The following is a 27,981-nucleotide window of genomic DNA, read 5'->3' as shown; positions in this document are numbered from 1 at the left end:
AGGATTACAAAGACTTGTGAGATGTCAGAAGAAACATATTTAGCTGGAACAATAGGAGAGGTGGGAAATAGATAAATATTGACTAAGAGAGAGGGCGTGATATCTTTAAAATGCTTACTTAATGGACTTGGGAGAAGTACAGTACTTCATAATGTCATCGGATAGGTGTCAGCACAAGCCAAGTCTTGCTGTGATTCCTGGCCTACGCTGGCTGCAGTGCCGGGTGGCGCTGTTCATTTATTGGCTGTGAAACAGGGGCTCTGTCGAGGGCTATATGTTGATTGGTTGAGTGAGTGCGTTACGTCACGCGCTTCCGCGGAAGTAACGAGGATTGGAAAATACGAGAGGTTATGCAGCATTGAGCACAGCGGGTTAAGGAGACATTTACCTGTAAATACAGTAAGGTATTTGCTGTACTTAAATTGTGTCATTTGTTCATTGATGTATAATTTCGGTTGTTCGTCCTAGTCCTAATCGAAAGTCTCCTTCAAGTAGAGCAAATGTGGACAGTGATGGACTGTTTATGACTGTGAATGAATCGTTCTTATGCTCAATGATTTAATTGTAGTGTAAAGCAGTTTGCAGAACGTCTATGAAAGATATCTAATGACATTTGCACATGTTCTATCATTTATATCCAGGTGTGACATTATGTCAGTGTCGTGAATGAATGACATGTCCATGTCAAACCCTCTACTTGTGTTCGTTCCAGAGTGCAGCCATGAGCTGAGGCTCCCCAAACCCGCCTTTCTCGATGATGAACGACAAGCTGGTGTTTCTGGGTCTCCTTTACTTCATCCAGGGTATTCCATATGGCTTGCAGTCATCCCTGCTCCCAGTGTACCTGCGCGGTGCCGGTCACTCCCTCACCCGGATCAGCCTCACCAAAATCCTCTACTTCCCCTGGGTGCTCAAGGTGCTCTGGGCCCCTCTGGTGGACCGGACAGGCACCAAGCGCTACTGGTTGGTGGGCACAGTGGCTGGTCTGGCCCTCACCTGTTTGGTGAGCGCTACTATTTCACCTGATGTTCAGTACATGGTTGTAGCGGGCTCCCTGCTCGCCATGAACTTGCTGGCATCCGTGCAGGACATTGCAGCTGACGGGGTGGCCGTGCGGCTGCTCAGGGGGCAGGGGGAGCTGGGTCTGGGGAACACTGTGCAGGTGGTAGGGTATAAAGCTGGGTCTGTGTTTGCTGGAGGGGGGCTGCTGGCTGTGATTGATGTTGCAGGCTGGGGCTGGATGTTCACACTGCTGGCCTGTGTGTACGGTGGTGTTGCTCTGTTTGTGTGGGGCGCCCCTGTGTTGGACGGAGAGTCGGCGCGGGGACAGGGAGAAGGACGGAGAGGGCCAAAGGATGTGATGCAGCCCTGGAAGGTGTGGAGGAAGCTCTTGTCTGTGCCAGGAACGCCATGGACGATGTTCTACGTCCTCACTTACAAGCTAGGTAAGAGATATGTCATAATTTGACACAATTTACATCATTTACGTTTTTACACTAGTTTCACACAAGTTGACACCAGGGGCGTTTCTAGGTTTTAAAAACATCAGGGGCTGAGTCCGAAACATCAGGGGCTGGGGTGGGTAATAAGATAACATGATTCGATACAGAGAATAATGTATATTTTAGGCCTACAGTATATGCAGGGGGCAGACTGGTTAAAAAAATTCAGTCCTGGCACTGCTGCCACACCAGCCCATATTAGCACACAGACACACACATTCAAATATGAGGTAGTTAGGGGGGTTGGGGGGCATGCTCCCCCGAGAAAATTTGGATTTCTCAGACCTACATATGTGCATTTTAAGGTGTTTGAAGGCCAACATTTTTTGATAACAATAGCTTTAAAAGCATGTCAGTGGGCAGTATACATAAATTATTTGTCAAGCAGATAACAGATTCTTAAACATGAGAATGAGAATAAATGTTGAAATTAATGATCCACACTAGAAAATGGAAATGCAAAATGTTTCTGCTTATAGTTGACAATACACAATCACATATTCCAAACAGGAATGGCCTTAAATGAGAAATCTTTCAATGATTATTTTGCATAGATGTAAACTTTTTAGCATTAAAGTTTGGTTTCAGCAACTTGTTTCTTTCTTGAGTTAATCAATGTTTTTGGCACTATTAAATCAGTTAAATTAAATTTCAATTGTTTACTCATAAAGACAGTCACTTGTCACCACCTACTGGCTTAATGATGCAAGTTGCGCAAACACAGACAAGCGGAGTGATACAAACTGTGAAAAGGCTGATGCTGGTGAAATATTCGAACACATTCAAAGACCTTATATATATAGGCTACATATCAGAGTTAAATAGGAATACATTGTAATAATGTTAATAAAGCAGACTAAATCACACGACTGCGCAGCAATATTTAAGCTCATTATACAAAGGAAATAATACAGATCTAGACAAATTGGGTTGCTTATAGTTAAAAGAATGTCATGAACGATCATTTAGGCTAGATGTAGGCCTATTTTTCACATTTTTGGTCACAAAATATTTAGTCAGTTTTGATGACTTTGCAATATTGATAAAATATTAGAATATTAATAATGAAAAATTAGTAGGGCTACGCCAAAATGTGTAACATTTATGTAACGTTAGCCTACAAAGGAATACAAAAGCCCCGACATAGAGTTTTGACGCAGCTTTAATCTCCCTTTTGGTTATTTCAATACTTAATTGACGACAGAACACGACGTAGTAGTTTATTTTGCGTGATACATGGCGCGCCGCATTTGCGCGTGATTGAAGAGTGCGCGCCGCGAGCAAACGGCTGACACGACATTAAGTTAGTTTTTCTGAGTTTTACTGACATATAGCCTGCCAACATCTGGTCTGACAGAAGACTGTGCGGCGGTGCTGACTGCGTTATTTTTTTTAATTGCTGTGAGATTGTTTGCTGTTGCGCGCAAATCCTGGAGATGAACTTGGATAGCTAAATCGCTCACGTGGTGCGTCTCTGTGAGAGACAGATTTCAACAATCACCAGTCAGAGACAGCAGCAAAGCCATAGCACAATGAAATTAGGCAACATATGATTTCGGGGGTTTACTATTGTCCGGTTTCATATTTGTCAGTCAACTTTTCAAAATACATTAGGGGCTACACTCAAAACATTCGGGCCTGAAGCCCCGGCAAAATCGTCTGACGCCGCCTCTGGTTGACACTAACCTATTTTTTTGTAGTTGTCTACTGAATAAATTATACTCAGACAGTTTAATTTGTAAAGGTGAAGTGTGTTGTTTAACATTTACAAATAATTGTATTAAAATCTATTTTGTTTTTATGTGTGTATATATACATTTTATTTTAATACAATTATTTGTAAATGTTAAATATCATTTATGTGCTGTGATAACTATTCAGCTATAAGTTATTTAGCAGGAAAGTGACTAATTTATTTTAGAATGGTGGGACAGAGGGAAAGTTATAAATCAAAAACTACAGCAACAACACCAACATATTACTGATCATGAACTTAAAACTGAGCAGATTATATTTATATATATATATATATATATATATACACACAGTGGTGGCCAAAATTATTAGGACGGTAAGATTTTGTAATGTTTTAAAAGAAGTCTCTTCTGCTCACCAAGGCTTCATTTATTTGATCCAAAATACAGCAAAAACAGTAATATTGTGAAATATCTTTACAATTTAAAATAACTGTTTTCTATTTGAATATATTTTAAAATGTAATTTATTCCTGTGATCAAAGCTGAATTTTCTGCATCATTACTGCATTGTCTTCAGTGTCACATGGTTCAGAAATCATTCTAATATGCTGATTTGCCGCTCAAAAAAACATTTATTATTATTTAATTATGTATTGTATGTTGAAAGCAGTTGTGTACAATTTCTTTTCAGGATTCTTTGAATAGAAAGTTCAAAAGAACAGCATTTATCTGAAATAGAAAGCTTTTGCAACATAATACATGTCAATACTGTCACTTTTGATCAATTTAATGCATCCTTGCTGAATAAAATTATTAATTTCTTTCCAAAAAAATAATAAAAACTCTTACTGACCCCAAAATTTTGAACGCTAGTGATAATGTTACAAAAGCTTTCTGTTTTCTACATTGATAATAATAATTAATGTTTCTTGAGCATCAAATCATCATATTAGAATGATTTCTTAAGGATCATGTGACACTGAAGACTGGAGTAATGATGCTGAAAATTCAGCTTTACCAACATAGAAATAAATTGCATTTTAAAATATATTCAAATAGAAAACAGTTATTTTAAACTAAAAATATTTCACAATATTATTGTTTTTGCTGTATTTTGGATCAAATAAATAAAGCCTTGGTGAGCAGAAGAGATTTCTTTTAAAACATTACAAAAAAATCTTACCGTTCTAATAACTTTGGCCACCACTATATATATATATTTTATATCATTTTTTTAGTTTATGGCCAGTCATGGTAATGTGTTGTTTTGCCACAAGATGGCAGCCTTGCCCTTTTCCATCCTTACTGTCACATTATTCACTATGACTCTGAAGCTGCTAAACATCAGGAAACCATACACAGTTGGGTCATCCAGTTGTTCGGAATGTCTGCACTGAAACTGATATTGAAATCTTTCATTCAACTTTTACTACAATTAACTACAAGCCTCTTAGTTCTATGTTATGTTGATGTTATTTGAATCAAGAATATAGGCATACATAGCAGCTAATGAATCACTTTCAATAAGCTGAATGTGGTGTTTGGCACCAGAAGGGGATTATGTCCAGATTAGTCTCTTTGTGTCTGTGGTATTTTCATTGAAAACTGTTTTTTTTTTTTTTTTTTGTCTCTTCATGTCTCTTCATTTGAGTGAAATATATTTTGTCAAATTTGATCAATTTAAGCAGAAATCCAGGCTTTGTGCAACTTGTCTATGTATATGGGTATGTGTCTCTGGCAAAGAGAGAGAGGTGGCACTGTAATCGGATGAGCTCCAGCAGACAAAATCAGACAGGACAAGCGGCAGCCCCACTCTTAATCCGTCTTATGAGGTTTCTCCCCCTGATCATCATCACAATCATTATTAAACAGCACTTCGGATGACACCAATTACTTTAAATGCAATAACATCTTTCGTTTACAAGTGTGTTAGCAAAGTACACTGCAAAAACATCATTCTCCTAATCAGTATTATGTCTCATTGTTCAGTACAAATATGTACAAATCTTTAAAATAAGATACATTTACTTTGCATAAGATTTGTTTTAGAGAATATGCATGAATTGACATGTTTATTTTCTGTTTTCCATTGACGAATAGTTTTTTTCCTTTTTAATAGGAATCTTAATTTTTTTTTTTTTAGCACAAATCTAACAATTTTGTGCAGTTCATGTTTAAAGCAAACAACAACAACAAATCAATTTGCCTGTGGGATGAGAACATTTTTACTTTTTAGTCTCTGATAACAAGTCTTATCTAATGGAGTTTTGCATCTCAATGATTAATTTTAAATATTAGTATGATTTTTTTCTTCTAGAAAACAAGACAATTTTTGATTCAGAAAAAAGTTTTGCTCTGTTTATCTGCAAAATATAATTAAAAGACAATAAAAATCACTTTAAAACTATCAACACACATTGATGTTGAGTGGAGATAGAAAGTCTTAGGATCCATGCAGTTTTTTTTAATTTAACTTCAATTGATTGTTTCTCGAAAGCTTTATATGATCATATATATTACAGTACATAGGAATTCACAAACTATAGTTCCCTGTTATTTACTTCAAGATTTTGTAGAATAATGTGATTGTCTTACTAAGTTGTCAAATCAATCACACTTTACGGTGTTGTATGTCATCTAGAGCATATTGCATCACAGGTTGTTACCAAAATGTGTTCAGCCCAAGCGTTGATAAAGGGTCATGGAGGGACAGTGATGGGATGGAGGGGGCTGGGATTTTGCCAGACGTGGTGCTTCCCTGGGAAGAGTCCAGCTGGAGATGGGAGTGTACTTGTGGGGGGTTCAAATTGGACTCTGTATGGGAGTAGAAAACCACTTTTGCTCTGTGTCTCTCTGTCTTTCACTCTCTTTCTCTAACTATATATACATAACACACACTCATACACGCTTATATGCATGTATATCGCCTGATGCTGCCCTCCCTCTGTCCCGCACAGCAGGGGCCAGGGGAAAGGAGGGGCTTGCAGGGGGGATGGAGGGGTGACGCGAGCAGGAGGCAAATATTTTCTAGAGGGAACGCAGAGGACTGCAGGGGGGATGAATTAATGAACACCCACCACATGGTCAACTATGAGAGAGAGTGAAAGAGAGCGAGAGAGATGGTGGGGTGCAGGGGGCATCGGGTATGATGAAAAAGCGTGTGAGTGGAGGGTGATAGAGAAAAGAGAATTCCAAGGAAGAAGATGAGTAAAGTATGTGATGTCTTTTAGTTGACCTACCTTGTTTTCCCATTGTCTGGACCATTGTGTAACTCGGGTGTGAACATTAAAAAGCATTCTGTTTAGATATGTGAGCTTACATCACACTATGAATAGGATGCGTCTCCGTTCCCTATCCTTACCACCGTATCTTCGCTCATGATTTTTGCTATGCTTTTGTTTCATCCGAACAATTGTCATTGTGTCCCAGAACGTAAAGGGAATAAGCTAGACCTTCGCGTATTCTAACCTCAGAGGTCCGTAGAGACTTGGTACGGAGCTTGTCGTTGGTTAAGGAGCATTTACAATGGAGTTGTGTGACCTGCTCAAGTACACACAGATGCAGATACACACGGCACAGTGACCTACATGAACTGGGAGGGACCCAGGTTCCTCAGGCTGTTCCCATGCTGAAGACTCTAGGGACTTTGGATCGTAGAGTTGGTTTTAGTCAGCATCTAGTTCAGGTGGCGTTACATTGAAATGCACGCTCATGTTGCTCCAAACCCGTATGGCTTTCTATCTTCTGTGGAATACAAAAGGCGAATACTTAAATAATATCCTGGCCTTTCTTTTCTGTGCAATAAAAATAACTGAGATCTGGGGCTATCAAGTTTTAACATTTTAACAACACATTGGATTGAAAGATCTCTGTTGATAATCATATGCATTTCAGTCTTTTCATTTATGATGCTTTTTTGTCGTTTCTGAGACTTGAAAGGTCCAGTCGTTATTCATTTTAATTGCATGTAAATAACCAGTATATTCTTAAAAATATCTCTTTTTCTTTCCATAGAAGAAATAAAGTTTTGACCAAGATGAGGGTGAGAACAAGAAGACAATTTTCTTTTTTAGTTTGATCCATTTAATTGTAATTGGTGGTTTTCTTTTTATTTATATATATATATAAAATGCAGTGGCAGAAAACTTTTTAAAAGGAGCCTCAAATCTTTCATCGGGTTTCAATCAGTACCACTGTAGTATGATTGTTGTAGTTCTTTATTTGCTGTCATAATTGTTCAGTCTCATCCTGAATCTGTTGTCCATTTTTGTCTTCATCTGTTCCCCATTATCTATCGTTGTTAACCGAAGTGAACTGATATAGCATCTCTCCCCACTCTCTCTCTAACTCCCCCATTTCTCCTCCCAGTGCCTCCCCTCTTCTGCTGTGTTTTTGTGGATGTCTAATGAAATCCCATGTGAAATGGACAATTGTTGCTCTGAGATTATTTATAGACATAAATAAGCAGCCTTGTTGTTTGTTTTCAATCCCTGCTTAAAAAATAATTAGTTTGAAGCAGCGTAGGAGAAAACAGAACGCTGAAGCGCATGTCCAGACTTCACATATGAGATGATCTACAGCATCTGAACTGTTCAATGATCATTTTTGGCATTTTGTATACATTTAGACTACCATGTTGTTGATACTGATCACTATTTGTTTCGCAGTGTTCCCTTTACATACATTTTCAACTATAATAATTGTGATATTTTAGTGGAAATGCAGATTTTAAAAATGTAAAAAAATAATAAAATGTTATATGGTTGATACATTTTTTCCCCCGTATATAATACAGTGCAAGTGTAGTTTCGAATACATTTTTACTATGGTAATGGCCTCCGTAGTTCTACGTGTTTACTATGCTCTTAAATAAATTATGCAGGAACTGCTAAATTTTCACAAGGGTTAGGTTATAAATGACTACTTTGACATTAATCAACACACAATATAAGCAAAGTAACATGCAGTTTCAATGTCCTGTGTGCAAGGTACAAACATACATTATGTTCATCCTACATAAAACTGCATTCTTATTGCTTGAAGGCATTGGACCTGGGTGGCATTTATGATTCTCTAAGGAAAGATGTGCTGAATGTGAAAAATGAGTTCCATTGTTCATTGTTGCCACCACATTACAGACTTTACAACATCCTTTACAAATTTAGTTCTACTGTCAGACTCAATCCTCCACAAAGAAAGCAATGTCAAAGCGCTCACGTGCCACTGTCAGCGACCGTAGCAGAACTCAGGCAGAAGCGTCTGATTTTTGATTTGATTTTCTGTTTTTGTTTCTCACCGGTTTCATCCCGGGATCCCCGTAAGCGCAGTTTCTGTTTGACGGCGGTCTCAGAGCTGTCAGTCAGCGGGCTGTCTCGCTGTCAAACTGAAGGCAGACTCCATAAATAATGACAATGGCGTTAAATAATACACGGCGGCGGGTTACCGAGGCCTCTGTGCACCCACTATCATGCAGCGAGGCAGCCAGGCAGGACTCGGCGCAATGTAACGGCAACGTTTTCTCTGGCAGCTTTTGTCTTTGTCAGAGTTTAAGTGACAAACTCTCAGGAAAAAATGACTAGAAGGCAATCCAGGCACTGATCCTTTGAGGAGTAAAGTGCGAAAAAACAAAACAAAACGTGGCCTCTGCTCAGGTTATCATCACTTTTTTTCCATTCTCAGACATGGCTGTGTTTTATTTTGTGCTGTGATATGTAGTTAATATCAGGTTTTTAACACCAGTTTTTGAGAAAAGTCTGATGCAATGTGATAAGAATGCAACACATTTTCAATAATCCGGTCAGAGTTTACCTAGAAAAGAGCATTTACAATCAAGCGTGTGTGTGCCCTGATGTAATCCTATATTTTGTGTCCAGGCGAACAGGGGGCTATCACCATGTTTCCTCTCTTCCTGCTGGACCACCACATGACGGCCAGAGAGCTGGGGGTGTGGAACGGCATGGTTGCCATGGCATTTTCCATCTGCGGCTCATCAATCGGGGGCTTCTTGCTCTCTCAGTACAGGTAGGGAGTGTGTTTTGTTATAAAACGATGGTGAAACTGACTCAATTCTAGCTGCAACACCCTTTCAGCCAAGTCACGCTTTGCCATTAATGTTGCAGGAATGGTGTTTGAAGACTTTGGTGTGTGGATTTCACCTTACATCTTTTTCTAAACCCCCTCTTGCTTTATCGGTTTTTGTTGCCCACCATCTCTCTGTGAAAGAAACACGGCCCTTTTCTTTTTCTCAGTGTTTTCTCACTATATCTCTACACCCATCTCAGCCCCAGGTGCGAAAGAAGGAGAGAGAAAGAGATAGAGAGTGTGTGTGAGAGATAGAAAGAGTGATAGTAATGGAAGTAAACACAGCCTTTTGTGGGATCTGAGAGTAAAGCAGGCTCAGGTGTGAGCTGAAAGGCCTCCAGGATGCATAAGGTTGGACTGCGTGAATGGAGATATACTTGTTGCTGATACGTTGCCCTTGTCTACTGACCTGAGACCGGTTTTTACCAGTTATGTCTTGTAATAGTTAAGATAGGATTTTGGTGGTCTAACCCGTTCCAAGAGCAGTCGAAGTCGCTTATCTTCCTGGAGCGGTAGACTGATAAGCCCACACACCTGTTAGTTTGCTCAGAGAAAGGCATGAGGAAGAGGATTTTGGAGAAAGACAAGTGCAGTGGTTCTGTGTTTATTTTGTTCCAGACTTGAGGGCAGACATCTAGTCATGTATCAGAGTTTAAAGTGAAATGATACTTTAATGTTATTATGTTATACCATTTTAATGCAGTTTTACACACCACTGGAATGCATTACATTATCTTCTACACTTGCCTGTTGGTGTGTACTTTAGTTAAAATGATGTAATGTTGGTCTATTATTAGCCTGACAGTAACATCAACCTTAGTCTACTGTCTCTGTGAGCTGCAATTTCCTAACCATCTAAACAAGTTAGTCACTGAGGTGATGCAAACATTGGCTAGATCAGAGGCCACCAAATCCAGAACAAAAAGTTTGGGGTCAGTAAGATGTTGTTGAAAGAAGTCTCTCACCAAGGTTGCTTTTATCTGATCAAAACTGTTTTATATATAGTGTAATGTTTTCCTATGATGGCAAAGCTGAATTTTCAGCAGCCATTACTTCAGTCTCCAGTGTCACGTGGCCCTTCAGAAATCATTTTAATATGCTGATTTGTTGCTCAAGAAACATTTATTATTATCAATGTTTAAAGCAGTTGTGCTGCTTAATATTTTTAAGGAATCACATTGGAATACAGTGGAAACTGTGATACATTTTTCATGATTTTTAATAAATAGAAAGCTATGTAATTGAGCAGCATTTATTTGAAATGGATTTTTCTATAACAATAAACATATTTACTGTCACTTTTAAGCATTTTAAAGGTAGGGTAGGCAATGTTTTTCAAAAGCTTATTTTATACTGGTTGAAACTCTCTTCACATCCTGATAGCAATCAATAATAGAAGCAATGTTTAGGATGGTCTAAACATAAACATGTTCGTCCAATCATTGCCTTTAGTCCGAATGTAATGCTATGATGTCTTACCTGCCTGTAAACCTATGTATTTCCATACCTCCGCTCCAGTTCCAAGTGAATATGCAGAGTTGTAGACAGACAGTCACTGAGTGCCACAAACAAACAGCAGCCGGCTTTTACGGTTCCTCCTGAACCAAAACAACAAGCTTATGCTGCGTTCACTCCATGTCTTAACCATAGCTACAAGATGGCAGCCCGTGACTTTCTACTCAGAGCTGTTCACGGATTTATGCTTTTCTATCTCAACACTTATCAACGGTGAAATGAATCTATAGCAGTCAGGTGGTACAAGTCAGAGCCCTGTAAGTTGTTTGGGTTCATTATTATTGTAAAGCTATGTGCTTTGAAACAGGTAATTTAACACTCTTGTGATGCTTTGCAGACTCTGCTGTGTGTGTTCATGTGTTTTGGAGGAGACGTGGCTTTGGAGATGCTCTGAAGGGAGGGTTTGATCTTACGCTTTCAAAGCTAGCTTGCTATTGCTAGCCTCTCCAAAATTGCCTACCCTACCTTTAATGTGTCCTTCTCAAATAAAAGTATTTATTCCTTAAAAAATAAAAAATTCTTACTGACCCTAAACGTTTGAACGGTAGTGAATGTTTATTGTACAAATAGTCACTAGCCTAGTATTTAATTAACATTTCAGTAGGTCCAGTCTCTAAATTTCCTTCAAGCAAATATCCAAACAATCATAATCATTTACTGGGTAGCAGGCCAATATGTTGTATGGATATGAAATTAAATGTGATTTAAGTATAATATTATTGCTAGAGTGATTATGGGGAATATTAATTTATGTAATGTAGATGGATACTGTAAAAATGAGCATGCCTTCAAAACCCCAGGGGATTCATATATAAAACTTTGTGTGGATTTCATCCTAAAAAGTGTGCGTGCGCACAAAAGTTTTCAGATTTGTAAAACCGTATGTACACCATAGACTCTAAAAAAAATTGATGTACACCAGCCCAGAACCTGTGCAAAATTCCCTTTAGAAATCCTAATCGGTGGAAGACTGTGCGTACATGCATCTCCACCCTGCCTCCTCCCCAAAAATAACCATACAAGGAGTTTACAACTCTACTATTCATATCCTCACCTGCATATCATTTCCATATCCATATTTCCATCCATGTAATAGCCTACTACTGCTTTCAAATACACTTGGACAATATGAGATTGAGATATTTGAGACTGTAAATGCTGTTTGTGCCATCACATTACATTGCTAAGACTCATTTAGTATCCTTGTGTTGTTTAAAATAAAAATAAAAATCTGTAAAACAAAAAATGTCCATCAAAATTGTAGGTATAAAATACTTTTCAGAAAAGAATTATTCTCATTCATTCCTCTTGGCAAAATAGACTATTTTTAATTGTTTTAAACAAAACAAATGTATGCAGTTTTGTGCATAAAATAAACATATTTTAGAATGTTTAGACTGAAAAAGATACTTATTTTATCAGTGCTTCACACAGAACATTTAAAAAAAAAAGTGTAAATCTTACCATATAAATAAATAGGCATTTTCATGATGCTTGGAAGACTGCGTAAGGTGTTATCAATAGGCTACTGTCAGTCTGCACAGGAAAAGCCGCACACCTGTGTGCAGTGTGGCAGCAGTTGTACAGTACTGTGTCATCGGACCATTCGAACACCAGAAGAGTCCGTGAGCGTCTGTCGTTATACTGCCTGTGTTGCTAAGACATCTTAGTCAAGTGCGCATCACTGATCATAATTCGTGTGGAAATATTTTGTTCTGCTATTTAGAATACAATTTAAAGCAGAATTATGTAGCGTTGCACTGGAAAATTGGCAAAAAGCAGCACATCCATTACAAATATTCACATTTCAATTTTAAACTTAACTTGTGGATAATGATTTAATGAAATTTGAGTGCTTAACTCCATTAATGAGAGTGGCATATTTAATATAAATGTGTAGATCAAATGGAAAAACAGAGATTAAAATCATTTAGTTTACCTCATTATTTCACTCACACCGGTTAACAAGTGTGGTCTGGAGTGTGCGGACGGTTTGACATAGATTTTTTTACAAGTCCCGATATGTGCGTGAAAAATTGAGTGTGCATATTTCAATGGCCATTTTGTGCAATGCTTATACATGAGGGCCTGGGTGAGTGGGACATGTGTGCAGTTAAATATCTACTGTACTCTATCTCAAATTTTCTTACCTTTCCATCTCTCCCTTTCTCTCTAACCTCTATTATTCTCGGCCCCTTCGTCTTTTTCCTGCTTTACCTTTCTCCGTCCCTTTCTCTCTCTCCGTCTCTATGCTAAAGGCAGTGTTAGTGAATGAGGAGGGATGTAAAGTTTCACACGCAGAGGGCTTGTTCATTCGACACAGTCGTGCATTCAGGCCTTGCTTCCCACAGATTGGGTTTCTGTCGTTGTCTGTTCAGGGCCACTAAAAGCTAATTTGGACACTTATCCCGGCCCCATCTGAAATGCTTGAGTGGCCAAAAACTGACCCCCATACACTGATCGCCATCAGCAATCTGAGAGTACGAATCTTATCGGGCCTAACTGCTCGTGTGATACACCTGTTTTAGACTTGCTTTCGATCTCTTGCATCCTTCTCTCTCTCTCTAAGTTGCTTGTTTTCCTCTTTAAGACTCTGTCTGTCTTTCTTACAGCTCTCTTTTTCTCTCTCTCCTCTCATCTGAGTGAAATATGAAAGAGTGTTATTGAGTGGATGCAGGGAGGGTGTTTGCATGAGAATGATGGCAGATTGGCTTTCTGTCTGACCGGCTGCTGTTGTTGACTGGGTTCATCTAGATCCAAAAGGCTGGTTTAAGATGACAGACGATTCCTTACTCTTCTCTTAAAGTTCAGTTGACCTTTACCCGCATCTCCTTCTCTCTTTCTCGACTTGCTTTCTCTGTCAGAGGCCTTGGAGTTTATTCACATGGAAAGGATATTTAATTGATGATGCAATTTTATACTTTTTTTTACAACCTTAGGGACAAGTCAAAGTAATTTTCAGGCAACAGATGCTGTCACCAGAGCTTAACTCAAGCCTGGTTATTAATCTTTCTGCCTGACTGCTTGAAGCATTAATACATTTGTTCATTTTAGAGAACATGATGTAATGTTAACTGTACTGATAATTGGAAATATTAACAACTGATGTGACTCCAGACCCTGTGTGTGATTGACAGGGCCCCACGGGTGTTCTGACTGAAACTGGGAGAAATTGTGGTGTGTGATGGTCACTAATTAGCCGGGGGGTTAATCAGCCCGTGTCTGTCGATCTTGTCGGGTTATTGATTATGTTGTGACGGAAGTTCACCCAGTGGGATTCTTAACTGCTAATAGAGAATCAATTAGAGTGTGTAAGCAAACACACTGCATGTAAGCATGTGTACAGGAGTGCTTCTCTGTCTCAGTGTGGCAGTCCTGTGTGGTTGACCCTCATTAATGTCCTCCAATGATTGATCTGTAAAATATTAGCCTATAGTTTGGAATATATTTTATATATATATAATTTTTAATGTTAAATTATATTGCACTACTGTTCAAAAGTTTAGGGTTGGTAAGATTTGCTCAACAAGGCTGCATTTATTTGATAAAAAAAATAAATAATAATTAATGTGAATTTTCAGCAGCCATTAGTCTTCCCTGTCACATAATCCTTCACAAATCATTCTAATATGCTGATTTGCAGCTCAAGAAACACTTTAGTGTTGAAAACATTGTTTTGCGTAATATTTTTGTGGAACCTCTACCCGTGATGTCTAAATAAATGTCTTTACTATCACTTCTGTCAAATTGAAATGAATGTGTCCTGTAAAGTGACCTGTGACTCATGAAAGTACATGAAAGTAACTTTAATATATATTATACTCTTCGTATTCGTATTTGTGTAGTATGAGATGATGTGAACTGAACTTTCTCTCTTTTACGTCCTCAGTATCGGCCTGCTGATGAGACGTGTGTTTATGATGCGGACTATCGGCATGATCTTTCAGAGCTCACTTCTCGTGGTGCTGGAGCCCTCGCCCTTGATGAAAGGTGAGAAATTCGCATACATGAACATTCTATAGGACCAGCATATTTTTATTTTTAGAATTTTTTTGCATTTCTATTTATTTTACTTTATCTCTTTGAATAGTCCACTGCTTTATAAATGAAAGGCCAGGGAAAAACTCAGTACACTGTAAGTTTTTCAATGCATTCAAAACAGGTTTATGACTGCCATGTACAGTTTGTTCTTGAGAGTCAAATAGCTCACGTGTAATTATGTATATATAGAAGTGAAATTGACCTGTTCTCCGCTGAGCTTTCTACTGTTCCCCTGCATTTAAGAATCCATAGGGCCGTCTCCGGTTTCCCGCGTTTTCCACTGACAGGCTAAAGTGTCCATTTCAGCACCTTGCACAGAGTAAACAGGTGTTCAGGCAGAGTGTGTCTGAATAAAACTCTCAACACTGCATTAAACAACAGCATCTGATAAAAAGGGAGAGTATTAATATGGATGTCATACAGACCAGCATAGAGTTCATCTTGCTGTATGGTGAGATCAGAATAGAAAATTACAAAAAATCTAAAGTTGACGTGTGCAATTAAAAATATGTTATTTTAACATTGCTTAATTAAGTTAATTAATTTAATTTATCTATAAATCAAATCCAGATGGGTAGGATAATAAAGATATTTACACTCTTTATATGGCAGAAATGATTCATTATCAAAGCTTAACATGTATAAAAAAAGTGCTAACATTAATACGATCATCACTTGATAAAGGCGAAAACTTATTTGGTACTTAAGCGACCTCTGGAAAATCAAAAAGGAAAAATATATATTTTTTCTAATTAATATAATATATTTAAAATAATATTTAAATAATTTAAATAATTGGCAATTGTTGAGTCTGTTAACAGTTTTATTTCATCAGGTGCTCAAGGCTTTTTATTTGTTGCCTTAGGTATCTGTTTTAATATAAAATCCGTAGTACCAGAGGCTGATATCTTACCGAAGACAAACTTTCAGTATTGGTCCAAACTTATATCAGTGTGCTTTCTTTTCTGAGAAATTATCTTGAACTTTTATTCCATAAATCTTCTGCAAGACTCCTGTAGATCAGTTCTGAAAACCATCTTCATAGTCCTAGTGCTTGGATTCAGCATAATTCAAGCAAAATTTTATGCATGAACTGTGTAGAAGTGATCATACAGAAGTTATGTCAAACATACTCTCTCCCGGTTCAACTTGCTTAAGTGGATTTGCGTTTCTGTTTCTGTCTGCGGAAGCTAACGCTATTTTACCTTGAGTATTCTCACGGCTCACTTTGATAAATGAATAAACCCATATTCATACCCTCTGCCTGTTTCTCTTATTTTTCCTTGCGCTGTCTCTTTCTCTCACAGGTGCTTTGAATGTTTATTTAATGAAAATGAAAAAAGGAAATGGGGAAACTCTTGCGTTTTAGCTGTTTCACTCTGTATTTTTTGCCACTGTATTACTTCTTCCCCAGGATGTCGTTGCTTTTTAGTCAAGATGTTTTTGTCAGCGAGCTTCTGTTTGACAACTCCCTCATCTCTCTGTCTTTCTTATTCTCTCTCTGTCTCTCTTTTTGCCACTCTCCCAAACGAAATGGAACAAAGCAACTCTGCACCCCATCTAACCCCCCTCAAAAAAAAAGAGGAAAAAAGAATGATAAAGTTCTGCAGAAAATATTTTTCAATATTGTATGAGACTGGATGCCTCAGAAGAGCTGATTTTCCTTCCTGTGGTTCCTGGATAAGTAATGGAGAAGTCTTGTTAGGCAGAACTAAACATTTCCAGTGAATAATTCAGATGGAGCTGGATGTGAAAGCTTCATGATTTTTTTTTTTTTTTGCAAATGGGCTTCTGGTAATGATTGATTTGAGATTCATAATTTTTAGAGGCTTTAATGGTAGACGGTCTGTCTCATGCTCTGGATGGATGTTACTCAGGTGAATTTAATAATCAAGTTCAAAATGGCCAAAAGACACAGATTTCTAAGCGTCAATTGTGGCAACATATAAAGTCAGATTTTACTGTGTCTTAAGTTAAACTGCTAGTAGTTTGACATGGTTCTGTCTGCATAAATTATAGTCTGGGAGAGCTCAGTGTTATAATAACAAGCATGTACAGTACTGTTCCTGAGTTGAGCTGAAACTGGATGAAAATTTCATATCATGATATAGTGATCAAAATTATCATGATTTTTAATATATTCATGGTATTGTTAAAATGTGCTGGAAATATTCAAAAGTACTCATACGTACACTGAAATCATTTCACCAAGTTTTATGCAGAAAACCGACAAACAACAAATAATGTTAGCACTATGCACTTTTTGTCTGCATAAAAATAACATGAACTGGCAAACTTTCAACATAAATCTGAAAATCAAAATAAATAAACACTACAAAACAACAGTAAAGCAGCAGTCCCTCACGGACGACTGCTACATATAAACATAATAAAAAGCAGCAACATAAAGTCCAGGCCTGGTCCTCTCTCATCTTGCACTGTTGTCACTCCTCTTTTTATCCTTCCGGAGCTCCTCCGTGTGACTCGAGGCAGGTGTGGAGCTCCGCCCCCACGGCTCTCGGTCACGCCCTGCTTGCCACAGACAGATTTTAAATGAACGAAAAAAATAACTTTGGTGACTTACAACAAAACATGATATCTATCTACTAATATGGGCCAAAGACTATAGATATAGAAAAACGATTAACTTCTATTAGATATGCAAAAGTTTTTTTTTTAAAGGTGCCCTAGAATGTGAAATTGAATTTATCTTGGCATAGTCAAATAACAAGAGTTCAGTACATGGACATGACATACAGTGAGTCTCAAACACCATAGTTTTCTCTTTCTTATTTAAATCTCGTTTTTGAAAAACACCCCTGAAAAACAGGCGAATCTCCACATAACACCAACTGTGACGCAACAGTTGGGATCATTAATATGTACGCCTCTAAAAATTTGCATATGCCAGCCCATGCTCAGTGCCAGGCGGAACTGCGCAGCCGAATCATCAGAAGTTCTGCAGGTGAAGAAACAAGCGAGGATCATAGGGAAAATGGCAGATCTATCTATAATCTATCTATAATCGGATACCGCTACAGTTTAATTCGAAGAAAGTTGCTCTGCCCATTTCACCACGGACTGTTTTTCTAACCTGGAACAATATCAAGCAGCCAGGCTTCTCTCGGCGTCTCAAACGGACGAAGGGGGCAATTTCAACTAACGTTATATTCCCGCAAGCGGTAAGAAGTGATTTTATTAACGATAATTTACACTGTGTTATCTAGATCCAGCGCGATATTTTTTTTTTTCCTCGAGAGACATCGTGGCTTGCAAACGAGCGAACGAAGCATGGCAGTTGCTCAGTTTGGATGTAACTACAAATGAACACAAAAATATTTTTTTAGCTCCTTCATCCGAGCCTCTGAAGAACCAGTGGGTTATGTGAATTTCTGATGTGTAATTGTTCAAGTTCAGACAGATAATCTTTCTCTCAAAGTCGTTCAACACTGTTTATGCATCAGTAAATCGCATTGCAGTGATAAGATCTTCATTCACGCGATCAACAGGCTGTCATCTGCTCAATGCTGGAATAGATCTAAATACTTAAAAAACTTCTCATGATTCGTTAATCCCGATAGCTGTAATAGTAAAAACGTATAATAGCTGTAATAGTAAAAGTTTTCCAGATAGGTCCACATGTAATGCCAGATATTTCATATGCAAGCATGTCAGCCAATCACAGCAGTGGGCAACAACACTGAAGTCTCACAGCAGACACGCCCCTTCAAACAGAGTGTTCAAACCAGGTGATGAAATCAGGCTAGGAAATATGCCTTTTATTTCTAAATTATAACAAATTTTGATCTAAAAAACATACTAACATTATAAGGGCACCCCAGGAAACATAATAAAATAATAAAATAATCCATTCTACGGCACCTTTAAGTGTTTTTATTTTTTTTTATTGTATTTTGTTTAATGTGTTTATATTTTGTTCGCTGCATAGGTTCTTTTTATGCTTTCTTTTTATATGCTCAATGTTTTATTGTACAGCAAAGAGCCAATCGCTGATTGATAAAGACTCGCACTTAGGACTGTATATGCGCATTGGCTCGTCTAACCTGAAAAATACGCTTTTTTAAACGCTATTTGAGCATAAGAAACAACATTTATGGGACGATTCATGTCAGATTGTGTTGCTGATTTTGAAATATGTTTCTGTGTTTATATACTATGCAGAGGGTCTGTTCTTTCTTTTGATATATTGCATGTTCAGATATTTATACAACAAAATATTCTGGGGGCCATAACATTTTGTGAAAATGTTTTCACTTTTTTGCTGGCTGGCAATTTTTTTTTATTTTTAATTAAAAAAAACAAAAAAAACACTGGTGGGGAAAGAGTTAAGCACACAGTCTTTTCCTTTGTATTTTTGTCCGATTTTCAAATACGTTTTCTCTTCAAATAAAAGTAGTATTTTTCTTTTATTATTCCCCTTGTCGTCGGTTGGCTTTGTTCATGGCTTATAGCGCTTTAACAAAGACTTTTTTGAAATCCCTATGGGAGAGATGAATGGAAAAAATACTTCTGGAGCCAGTGCCGCTGAAAAAGTGGCAATCTAAACTTTTCTGAAGACAGTAGGTTTCCTCTTATACATTGATAGAATTCATTCATTCATACACTCTTTCATATAATTTCTCTCAGCACCGTTCCTTCTGTCATGTATTCACACAAAACAAAACCCATGCTGTGCCTGCGTGAGACTTGCTAACTTTGCTTAATGCTGAACAGTATTTACCGCGAGTTTCTCAATCACCATAGTCAGGTAAATTAAATATGAAAGGTAATACTAAACGTCTGGAATTTTTATCATGGCTTATCGTCAAACCAGTAAACGCTTCATCCCTAAGTCTGAGTAAGGCCAAGCACAAACTACAAGACAGAAACTCATCACCCTGCACACATTTCTTCCCACAGGCCATCTCTCTCAATTAACACTGCCAGATATTCAGTGCAATATTTCAGAGGCATTATGAGTTTTTATATGCAATATCTAAATTCAGAGTCACAAATTCAAACTTGAGGTGTGTCTGCGATCTGAGGCTTTTTGGCGCAGGCTTAAAACAAGGGCAGAATTTGAAATGTTGAATTAATGTGCATTGTGTCCGCTCTTCCTCAGGTATGGCAGTGCTGAGTCTGAGTTTGCAGCATTTCATAGCGGGTCTTATCACCACTCTCACTTTCACCACGATGATGAACTGCACACAGAGAGCCGAGGAGAGCATACAGGTATCACACACACCACCCTCTTCAACTGACCACAGCTCTGACTCTTTCTCCCTGACAGGTCAGAACAGGCTGCTTAACAGCATCACACGTGTTCACCTGAGGTCAACAGCAGGACAAATCTGTTGTTTTCTCTACAGTTTCAGCAGCCAAGCTCCAAAGGCAGCAAAACATGCATCTTACAGTTTTTGATAGTTGTTGACGGGTAGAGTCTCACAACAGGCCGTGAGCTGCAGAAAGCCTGAGAGTGTTTCCTGTCTGCCACATACGTGAGCACATCACAGCAGTCAAAATCTCATTCATCTGTCAGTCAATATCTCCACTCAGAGAACTGAGCAGTTTTAACACTCTCTTTAGCTCTGCACGTCAACTCATTTCAACTCATCAGTCACCTACAAAGCATACTCATCAGAAAGTATATTCAAATTCATAGATTTGACATTTTGATTTCTTTCTTTCTTCTTTTTTTAATGTGTAGCCCAATGGTTAGTTTGCATGCTGTGACACATTGTACATTAGTGCTCTTGTGAACAATGCAAGATTTATTTGTGTTATTTCCAGACTCCGTTCCACAAACGGTTTCAAAACTTTCTTCCTAGCAAAGGTCTGCAAAGGTGCAATTTGTATATACACAACCGTTGAACAAAAAGTTTGATTTCAGATTTTATGGAGTCAAAAACTCTTATGCTCACTAAGGCTGCATTTATATTTGACAGAAAGCACAGTAAATAATTTTAATATAATTTATTCCTGTGATGACAAAGCTGAATTTTCAGCATCATTACTTAGTCTTCAGTGTCACATGATCCTTCAGAAATCATTCTAATATGCTTATTTGGTGCTCAAGAAACTTTTCTTATTATTATCAATGTTGAAAACTCTATTGCTGCGTAATATGTTTAGTCTTTTTCAGGGTTCTTTGATGGAAAGCAAAGATCAGCATTCATTCAAAATGGAAATCTTTTGTGAAATTATAATTTTGATCAATTTAATGTATCATTACTGAATACATAAAAAAAAAACATAGCAACTCAAGCTTTTAAACATTTGGCTGTAAATGAATGAAGCATTTATTATTCCAGGAATATTAATTGCAGGAGTGATTATAGGGGTTCATTTCCGGGGCAGATTCTGTTTTTTGTTTTTTTTTACTTTTGTTTTCTGGTTGCCAGTCGGGCATTTATTCTATTACATGTGTTAGAGATAATATATTAATATTTCGTTCTTCAAAAATCAAAAAAAGTTTTTAGTAACTGAGAATTATATCGCTATTTATACAGCTATGGTATTTATGAAATCCATGCTGTAAATCTATAAACAAAGATGGCATACAGTGCAAAAGTTTGTGCCCGTTTTGTTCTGAATATGGGCATAAGATGAATAAACAGCAGATAGTTTGTGAAACAAACCTAATGCACATTGTATTTCTCTTCAGATACTGCTTTTGTGTAGTGTACTGTTCTGTGCCACTTTTATAGCGTAAAGACAGCTTACCTGTCTATCAAAAACAGTCCATCTATATCACCTCTGTTCTTCACAACACTCCACTCCCTATTATGTCCCACTAATCTTGTGTTGTCTAATTTCTCTCTGTTACTTCAGTTGTTCATTCTCTCTATTTGTTTATTTATCTGTCCCTAGATGATAAACGGTAGTTCTCACTGTTCATATATCTCTCCCCTCCCATGTTCTCTCGTTTCGTCCCATCGTTCATCTTTGACGTGACAGTATTGTCCTGTTTAAATGGGCCTGCGCTGCTTGCATGTGATCTTTCACTGCTCTCTTAGCTATTTGTCACTTCACCAGCTCAATACCTGCTGAATTAATGGTACTAACTCATTACACAATAAAAGAAAGTGCTAGTATGTTTTTCCTCAGCCTCTAAGCAATTAAAAACTTCAGATTCACGTTTAGAAGAAAATAACCAGGAGGATTATTGTAAACTGTAGGTTAATTCAAAATGTCCTTATAACATACTGCACATACCGTAGCGAGAGCAGCTTGTGTGTGTTTGTTTTAAGGTGGTTTTAGATGACCGAAAACCGATACTGTGAATGTTTGTGAAAAGGCCCTAGAGGGAGAAACTGAACACCTTAAACAAGTTTGTAGGAATAAAGGTACTTCACTTAACTTTGGTGGCGAGGCCATGTGAAGGAATGGACTTGGCTTTGCTTTCCCATTCTGTGTGTTAAGTCGAAGGACTAGAGTATGGAGACAGTCTCTAACGTCCAGACAAGAGAGAGATTCAGACTGCTCTTTGATCCTCCTGTTGGGATTGTTTTGATGTGAGGCGAAGTTAAAAATTGATAAATAAGAATCATGTTAAAAAGTCATCTTTATTTTGAAGAGTATCAAACCACGTCAAAAAGGAAAGCAAACATTTTTGTTTTATGTGTGTAATCTGGAGTGTTACACCGGAGTTCGAATCCTGCTCAGTTTTTTTTTTTACTTTGCCTCCTCTCCCCGTTGTTTCCCGTACTATCTCTAACTGTCCTGTCCTATGAAGACAGAAAGGGTCATAACATTTAAATCATAGCACAATGTACATTAGTTATCGTACGATATTGGAGATATTTTTTATTTGTTGTGATATTATATATTTCATTGTGACATTGTATATTTAATAATGCATGTTCAATTGTGCCTGCTCATTTCCCCTATTTTTACATTTAGATTACCTTTGCCATCATCTAACATCTACTTAAAGTTTGCCTTTACATTTTTTTTAATAATCTTAAATTAAATATCCATTTTCATACTGTACATTATAGTGTTATTTTAGTATTATTTTATGCTATAAATACTTATATTTATTAGTATTTTGAATTGGCTTTTAAATTTAAAAGCTGAAAATATTAAAATAAATGAAATTTTAAAATGTAATTTTTACCATTGAAAAAAATCTATTTATCTTTGATTTATTTGTATTTCAGTTTTAATTTAAATAATTTAAGTACCGGTACTTCAACTTATTTTATTTCAGTTAGTTTCTAAGGCAACATTTCTAATTTTTGTTACAGTTTGTCTTCTAACATTTATATTTTATTTCAGTCAATGGAAACTTTTTTCATAGTTTTAGTAGACAACGACAAAACTGAAAAATGATATGCCTAGCATTACGTGTTGTAGTGTTTAAATTCACTTGTATTATTTCACATGACAGATTTTTAGTTCGTGATTTCTTTTTTAATTATTTAGGCAATATAGTGTAGAATTGTAATATAAGTTGGTTTTGTTGGTTTTCGGCCATAACATGGAAAAAAAAATTGGGTTATTGGTCAATTTTTTTTAAATCAGTGCATCCTTAATGTAAAGATCTCTTTTGTAATTAAGTGCTGGACCTGGATCTGAAAACATTTTTAAAAAAGTAGAGATCAGTGAATAACATCTGTGTCTAGCCTAACAGCAAAACATGTTCCCCTTTCTTTATAATTTACTGTCCCTTTTTCACTATTCTTGAGTCAAAAGTTAATGCTAAAACTCTTTCTATATTTGCCTCTCTCTGTCTGTCAATCTTTAGGCCACCCACTACAGTTTTCTGGCCACTCTGGAGGTCCTAGGGAAACTGAGTTTTAGTGCCCTGGCTGGAGGTATGGTGGACACTGTGGGGTTTCCCATAGCCTTCATCCTCTTCCTCTTCCTCACCTCCAGCAGTGCACTGCACGTGTGGAGAGCCACAGAGACTGGTGTCCTGAAGGAGCAGCTTAAAGGCCAGCCACTGTGACCAGTGTGAGCCTAAAAGAGGGCTGAGTGAGTTAATGTCTGGGTGAAAGAGCGTGAGATTGAATCTTATTCTTAGAATAAGATACTGGTGACCAAATAGACAGACAAGCAAATATGTTGTTTTTATTTGTATTTCTTTATGACACAGCCAGCATTGTTCGAGACAAAAGCCACATGCGCACTGCACTCTCAGTACCTCTGAAAAACACTGCAAATGTTTAACAGCCACATATAGTCAACTATTTAAAGGTACTTGCTTTTATGAAACAAGTCATCCTGAATGGCAAGCGGACTGAGCTATGGCAACACTGTGAGCATGCCATGTAGTCTGTCTGAAGGACAACAGTTGTTCATTAAAAAAACAAATGGTTTATCCATTATGTTTGCTATAATGGACAATGCTAAATGTGTAATTCAACAGAATTCTACTAGTTATAAAAGGTTTAAAGCTTAAGGGTCTAGTATAGTTTGCTTTAGTTATACACACCCTAGTCATTTACACATTTTCTTATATGCGGCATGTATTCATCTTAGAAATGCCTTTAGTTTTTAATCGCAGACACAGTTCAGCTTAATGACCAATCAGCAGCATGCTGGATTTTAAGAATCGCTTGACTTTAGAGTCATGCAAATTTGGAAGCAGTATGAACATTGAATTATGGTTCTATGATTAGTGCAGTGCTTTTTTGTATTCTCAATGCAATACTTTTATTAAAGGGGTCATATCACGGGAAAATAAAATTTCAATGTACTATGAAAAAGCACTGTACCTTTTGACAATGTTATACATTGAGCATATACATTCAGCAACTACAAAAAATATGACCTAACTCCACAAGAATTAGTGATGAGAGTTAAATAAGTTTAAAACCTTGTGCTGCTCTGGTTATGTATAGCACCTGAATATTTGCTTATCCTTCCTAGGATTGTTAGGAAATGTTAGGAGAGAATGGCCCAGCAGCAAACGTGACCCAACTATTTCTCATTTCACTTACCCTAGACTGTGTTTACATATGCAAGGCACAACACCAAAAATTGCTATTTCATTCAGCGAGTCAGAAGAAAGAGGGTGGAGAGCAGTCATGATAATACTAAATTAGTTTTGATATCTAAAACTTGACTAACATTGTAAGTGGACCTCAGGGAAAAAATATTTTAAAAAGTATGATATGACCCCTTTAATGTCTGTTAAATACTGTACATTGAAACAGTCAACTCATCAAGCTCATTTTTTTGAGCCAATACTATATTGTTTAAAATTATGTATTTTTTGTATAGTGAGTTGTCTGCATTTCCTATGCAATAACACAGATTTGTTCACGATTTTTCAATATAACTGATTCTCATCATACCTGAAAAAGATTTTTTTTTTTTTGAGGTTCTTGAGTCAGTGAAATTTAGACTATCATCATGAATCGATATACAAACCTTAATCCTGAAGTTCTTGTAAAGGACTGTAGGTAATTCTCTGAGTCACTATCTTCCTGAGCCATGTTTTATTTTTGAATATGTTTGAATTGCCTTACTTTTTTATCTAGTTTATTGCAGAGCCAAAATATGTGGAGATATTGTTGAGACTAGATGGGTATACGTGTGGATTTTGCCATAACTAATGTGTTTAAGATACCTTGAATCTATAACATATTATAATTGTTTATACAAATTTTGGAGGGCAATTTTAATTGCAAAAAAAAAAAAAAAAGTGAAAATGCAACTATACATGTATAAAGCACATTAGGTCTGTGTACGTTCAATGCGTTCATTCGTTTTTCGATTTAATATTGAAATTAGGAATATTTATTCATTTTTTTTCTTTTCGTTTTTTCACAACAACAAAAACTAAAAAAATACGAGAATTCGCCTTGATTTTATATTTTTAGACCACATGTAGGGCATGAAACGCCCCTTTCTTCTGATTGGTCAACCAAAGATCGACCCATTCTTCCACAGTTCTGTGCAGAATAAAAGTCCTCCACTTCTGAATGGATTCTTAAAGTCTTTATTACAAATAATCTCTCTCTCATCCAACAACCGGACTAAGGAATGCTTTGACATAAATTGGCCTAGTTTGTAGAAGAGTTTTCTTTATAGACATGGGTTCGACAACCTACGTGCCAGAGAAATATTATCTGATTATTTCAGAAATATTAATGTTGGTTGTCTCTCATCTGCACCCACATTTCCCATCAGCCTACTTCTTCAGCACAACACTGGTTTTACTTAGTTGTCCAACTATCAAAATCTGTGTGGCAAAGCTTGTGTGACCCACTTGACAGCACGGATCGGATCATTTTATGTTGTAGCGAAGCGCACATAAATGAGCCGTTTTCTAATTTTCTTCTTTCAATATTAAATCGAAAAACGATTGAACGCCGTGTACACGGACCCATTTACAGTAAATGTTTTCCATGCTTGTATAGTGTAGTATAGTCTTGTGTCATTTTGCTCTTGGTTTCATGTTAACAATGCTTCTGTTTTTTTGTTTTTTAGAAATAGAAACAGACAGCCACAACTGAATAATACATTTTTAAAATGGTTCAAAGCTCATCCTTTTATTAGATAACTGAAAAAGGTATGGCCAATTTATGGTTATCATTAAATACTCTGATTAACAAAGGCCTTACCAAACAAAACAAACAAAAAAAAACATATTTTGGGGACATTAGCCCTGACTATACATGTAGGAGACTAAAAAAATAAAAGCTATTACTGAACCCAGTGTGTGCCTGTGCTTTTGTGAGCTTATCAGACAAGAATTAAAAGCCATTAGTCTGTGTTATCAAGAGATCCTGGGCCATAAGACTTAACCTTAGTCTTTAGAAAATCCAATATTGTGTTGTGTACATTTGTGGTTTACACACTGCTCTGAAGATCTAAAGCAGAGTGAAATACTAACAACTCAAGTATTTTCTCAGATGGAGCCTGGCGATGTTTCCCCATGAGATGACGCAATAACTGTAGAACCGTATGTTGTTGATGGGACTGAACCATATCCCCAGCTTTTACCATGACACTGTATACTCTCCCTCACCATGACAGAGAGGTGATTCTTCCCGATCTGTCAAAGGGATTAGGAGTCCTTACGTAATTCATGAATAGACCTGCACTTCACCTTTTCACTGTGACATTATTTCCTGGGTGGTTTAGATAGAGAAAAAGCACAGGGAAGAAAGGAAGGGAGAGTCTTCTTCACACTTCACCTTCAGAAAATAACAAGAGAAAGGTGAAATTACATGCACCTTTATAATTGAGCTACAGCAGGTTTTTTCATAGTCTTCAAAAGTATATTCAGAAATATAGATTAACTATGCATTACACTCTAAAAAGTGATCAGCTGACTTAAAAAAGTGAGGAAACCCGTTGCCTTTAAATAAACTTCATGCGTAATTGTTATGTGGTTATAAAAGTTATGTGGAATTGTCAAGTTCACATAACTTATTTTTTTCAATTACGCATGATGTTTCTTTCTTAATAATTATAAGGCAACGGGTTAACTCACTTTTTTTAAGTTAAGTTAACTGATCACTTTTTACAGTGTATTTATTTTACAGTATGTATTGTATAGTTTCTTCAGCTCTTAGCCAGAAACAGAAACAGTTGCTTGATTTAAGTACATTACGAAAATGGAATGTATGTCACTCACGTCACGTCATTAAATTGGCTGTGCTTTCAGCTATGAAAAGCTGTTTAACATGTTTTCAAAATGTATACAAATCAATTGACCCTTTACACAGTCTGTGATTATGTGTTTTTTTTTTTACAGTGATCAACATCATAAATCAATTTTTTTATTTTCATGTAAAATTAAGTTATGTACATTGACATTTATTAGTTAATTCAACAATATACTTTGCGTTTTATCACCTAATATAGTGAATCACTCTATATATTTTTTTCTCTTTTGTAAAATCATAGGGGGGGGGATCAAATGGGAATGCAAAAATTATCTTTGTTGTAGTTTCCTTTAACCAGAAGTTTATCCAAATATGACAACTTCCGCATCTGAGAACCCCAGATATGTGAAAAGGGTCCATTCTGCTGATTTTTCCTTCAAAACCAACACAGGAAATACTTGTGAAAATAAATGTTAAATATGTAAAATGTAGTCTGTCGAATCGATCTCTGCCTGTTATATTTTTGTTGTTAGAATTTCTGTTGGTACAAAAATAAAAAATATTGATTATTTTAATGAA

At 36.9% G+C, this 27,981-nt stretch overlaps 1 protein-coding gene across 4 annotated transcripts; it reads left to right on the top strand.

The window, feature by feature from the left end:
* Nucleotides 1-307: 307 nt before the first annotated feature.
* Nucleotides 308-27,981, top strand: mfsd3 (major facilitator superfamily domain containing 3). Of its 4 annotated transcripts, XM_084115668.1 has the most exons (7): nucleotides 318-404; nucleotides 713-1,445; nucleotides 9,073-9,220; nucleotides 14,685-14,785; nucleotides 19,959-20,068; nucleotides 23,586-23,815; nucleotides 26,704-27,981. In XM_084115668.1, exons 2-6 carry the CDS (start codon nucleotides 755-757, stop codon nucleotides 23,787-23,789), a joined length of 1,254 nt encoding a protein of 417 aa, XP_083971794.1. In that variant the 5' UTR covers nucleotides 318-404; nucleotides 713-754; the 3' UTR covers nucleotides 23,790-23,815; nucleotides 26,704-27,981. The 4 variants fall into 4 exon arrangements, with proteins under 4 accessions (XP_083971791.1, XP_083971793.1, XP_083971794.1 ...); XM_084115665.1 differs by lacking the exon at nucleotides 26,704-27,981 and having other exon boundaries at nucleotides 308-404; nucleotides 23,586-26,502; XM_084115667.1 differs by lacking the exon at nucleotides 26,704-27,981 and having other exon boundaries at nucleotides 310-390; nucleotides 23,586-25,474.

This window comes from Abramis brama, assembly GCF_963993115.1.
Source record: "Abramis brama genome assembly, chromosome: 5".
Taxonomy (NCBI): Eukaryota; Metazoa; Chordata; class Actinopteri; order Cypriniformes; family Leuciscidae; genus Abramis; species Abramis brama.
This window is presented reverse-complemented; position numbering and strand designations above follow the sequence as displayed.

Coding starts and splice junctions, on each gene's coding strand:
- mfsd3 (XM_084115668.1), top strand. CDS start 755: ATGATGAACGACAAGCTGGTGTTTCTGGGTCTCCTTTACTTCATCCAG. Junction 1,446..9,072: donor CGTCCTCACTTACAAGCTAG/GTAAGAGATATG, acceptor TTTTGTGTCCAG/GCGAACAGGGGGCTATCACC. Junction 14,786..19,958: donor GCCCTCGCCCTTGATGAAAG/GTGAGAAATTCG, acceptor GCTCTTCCTCAG/GTATGGCAGTGCTGAGTCTG.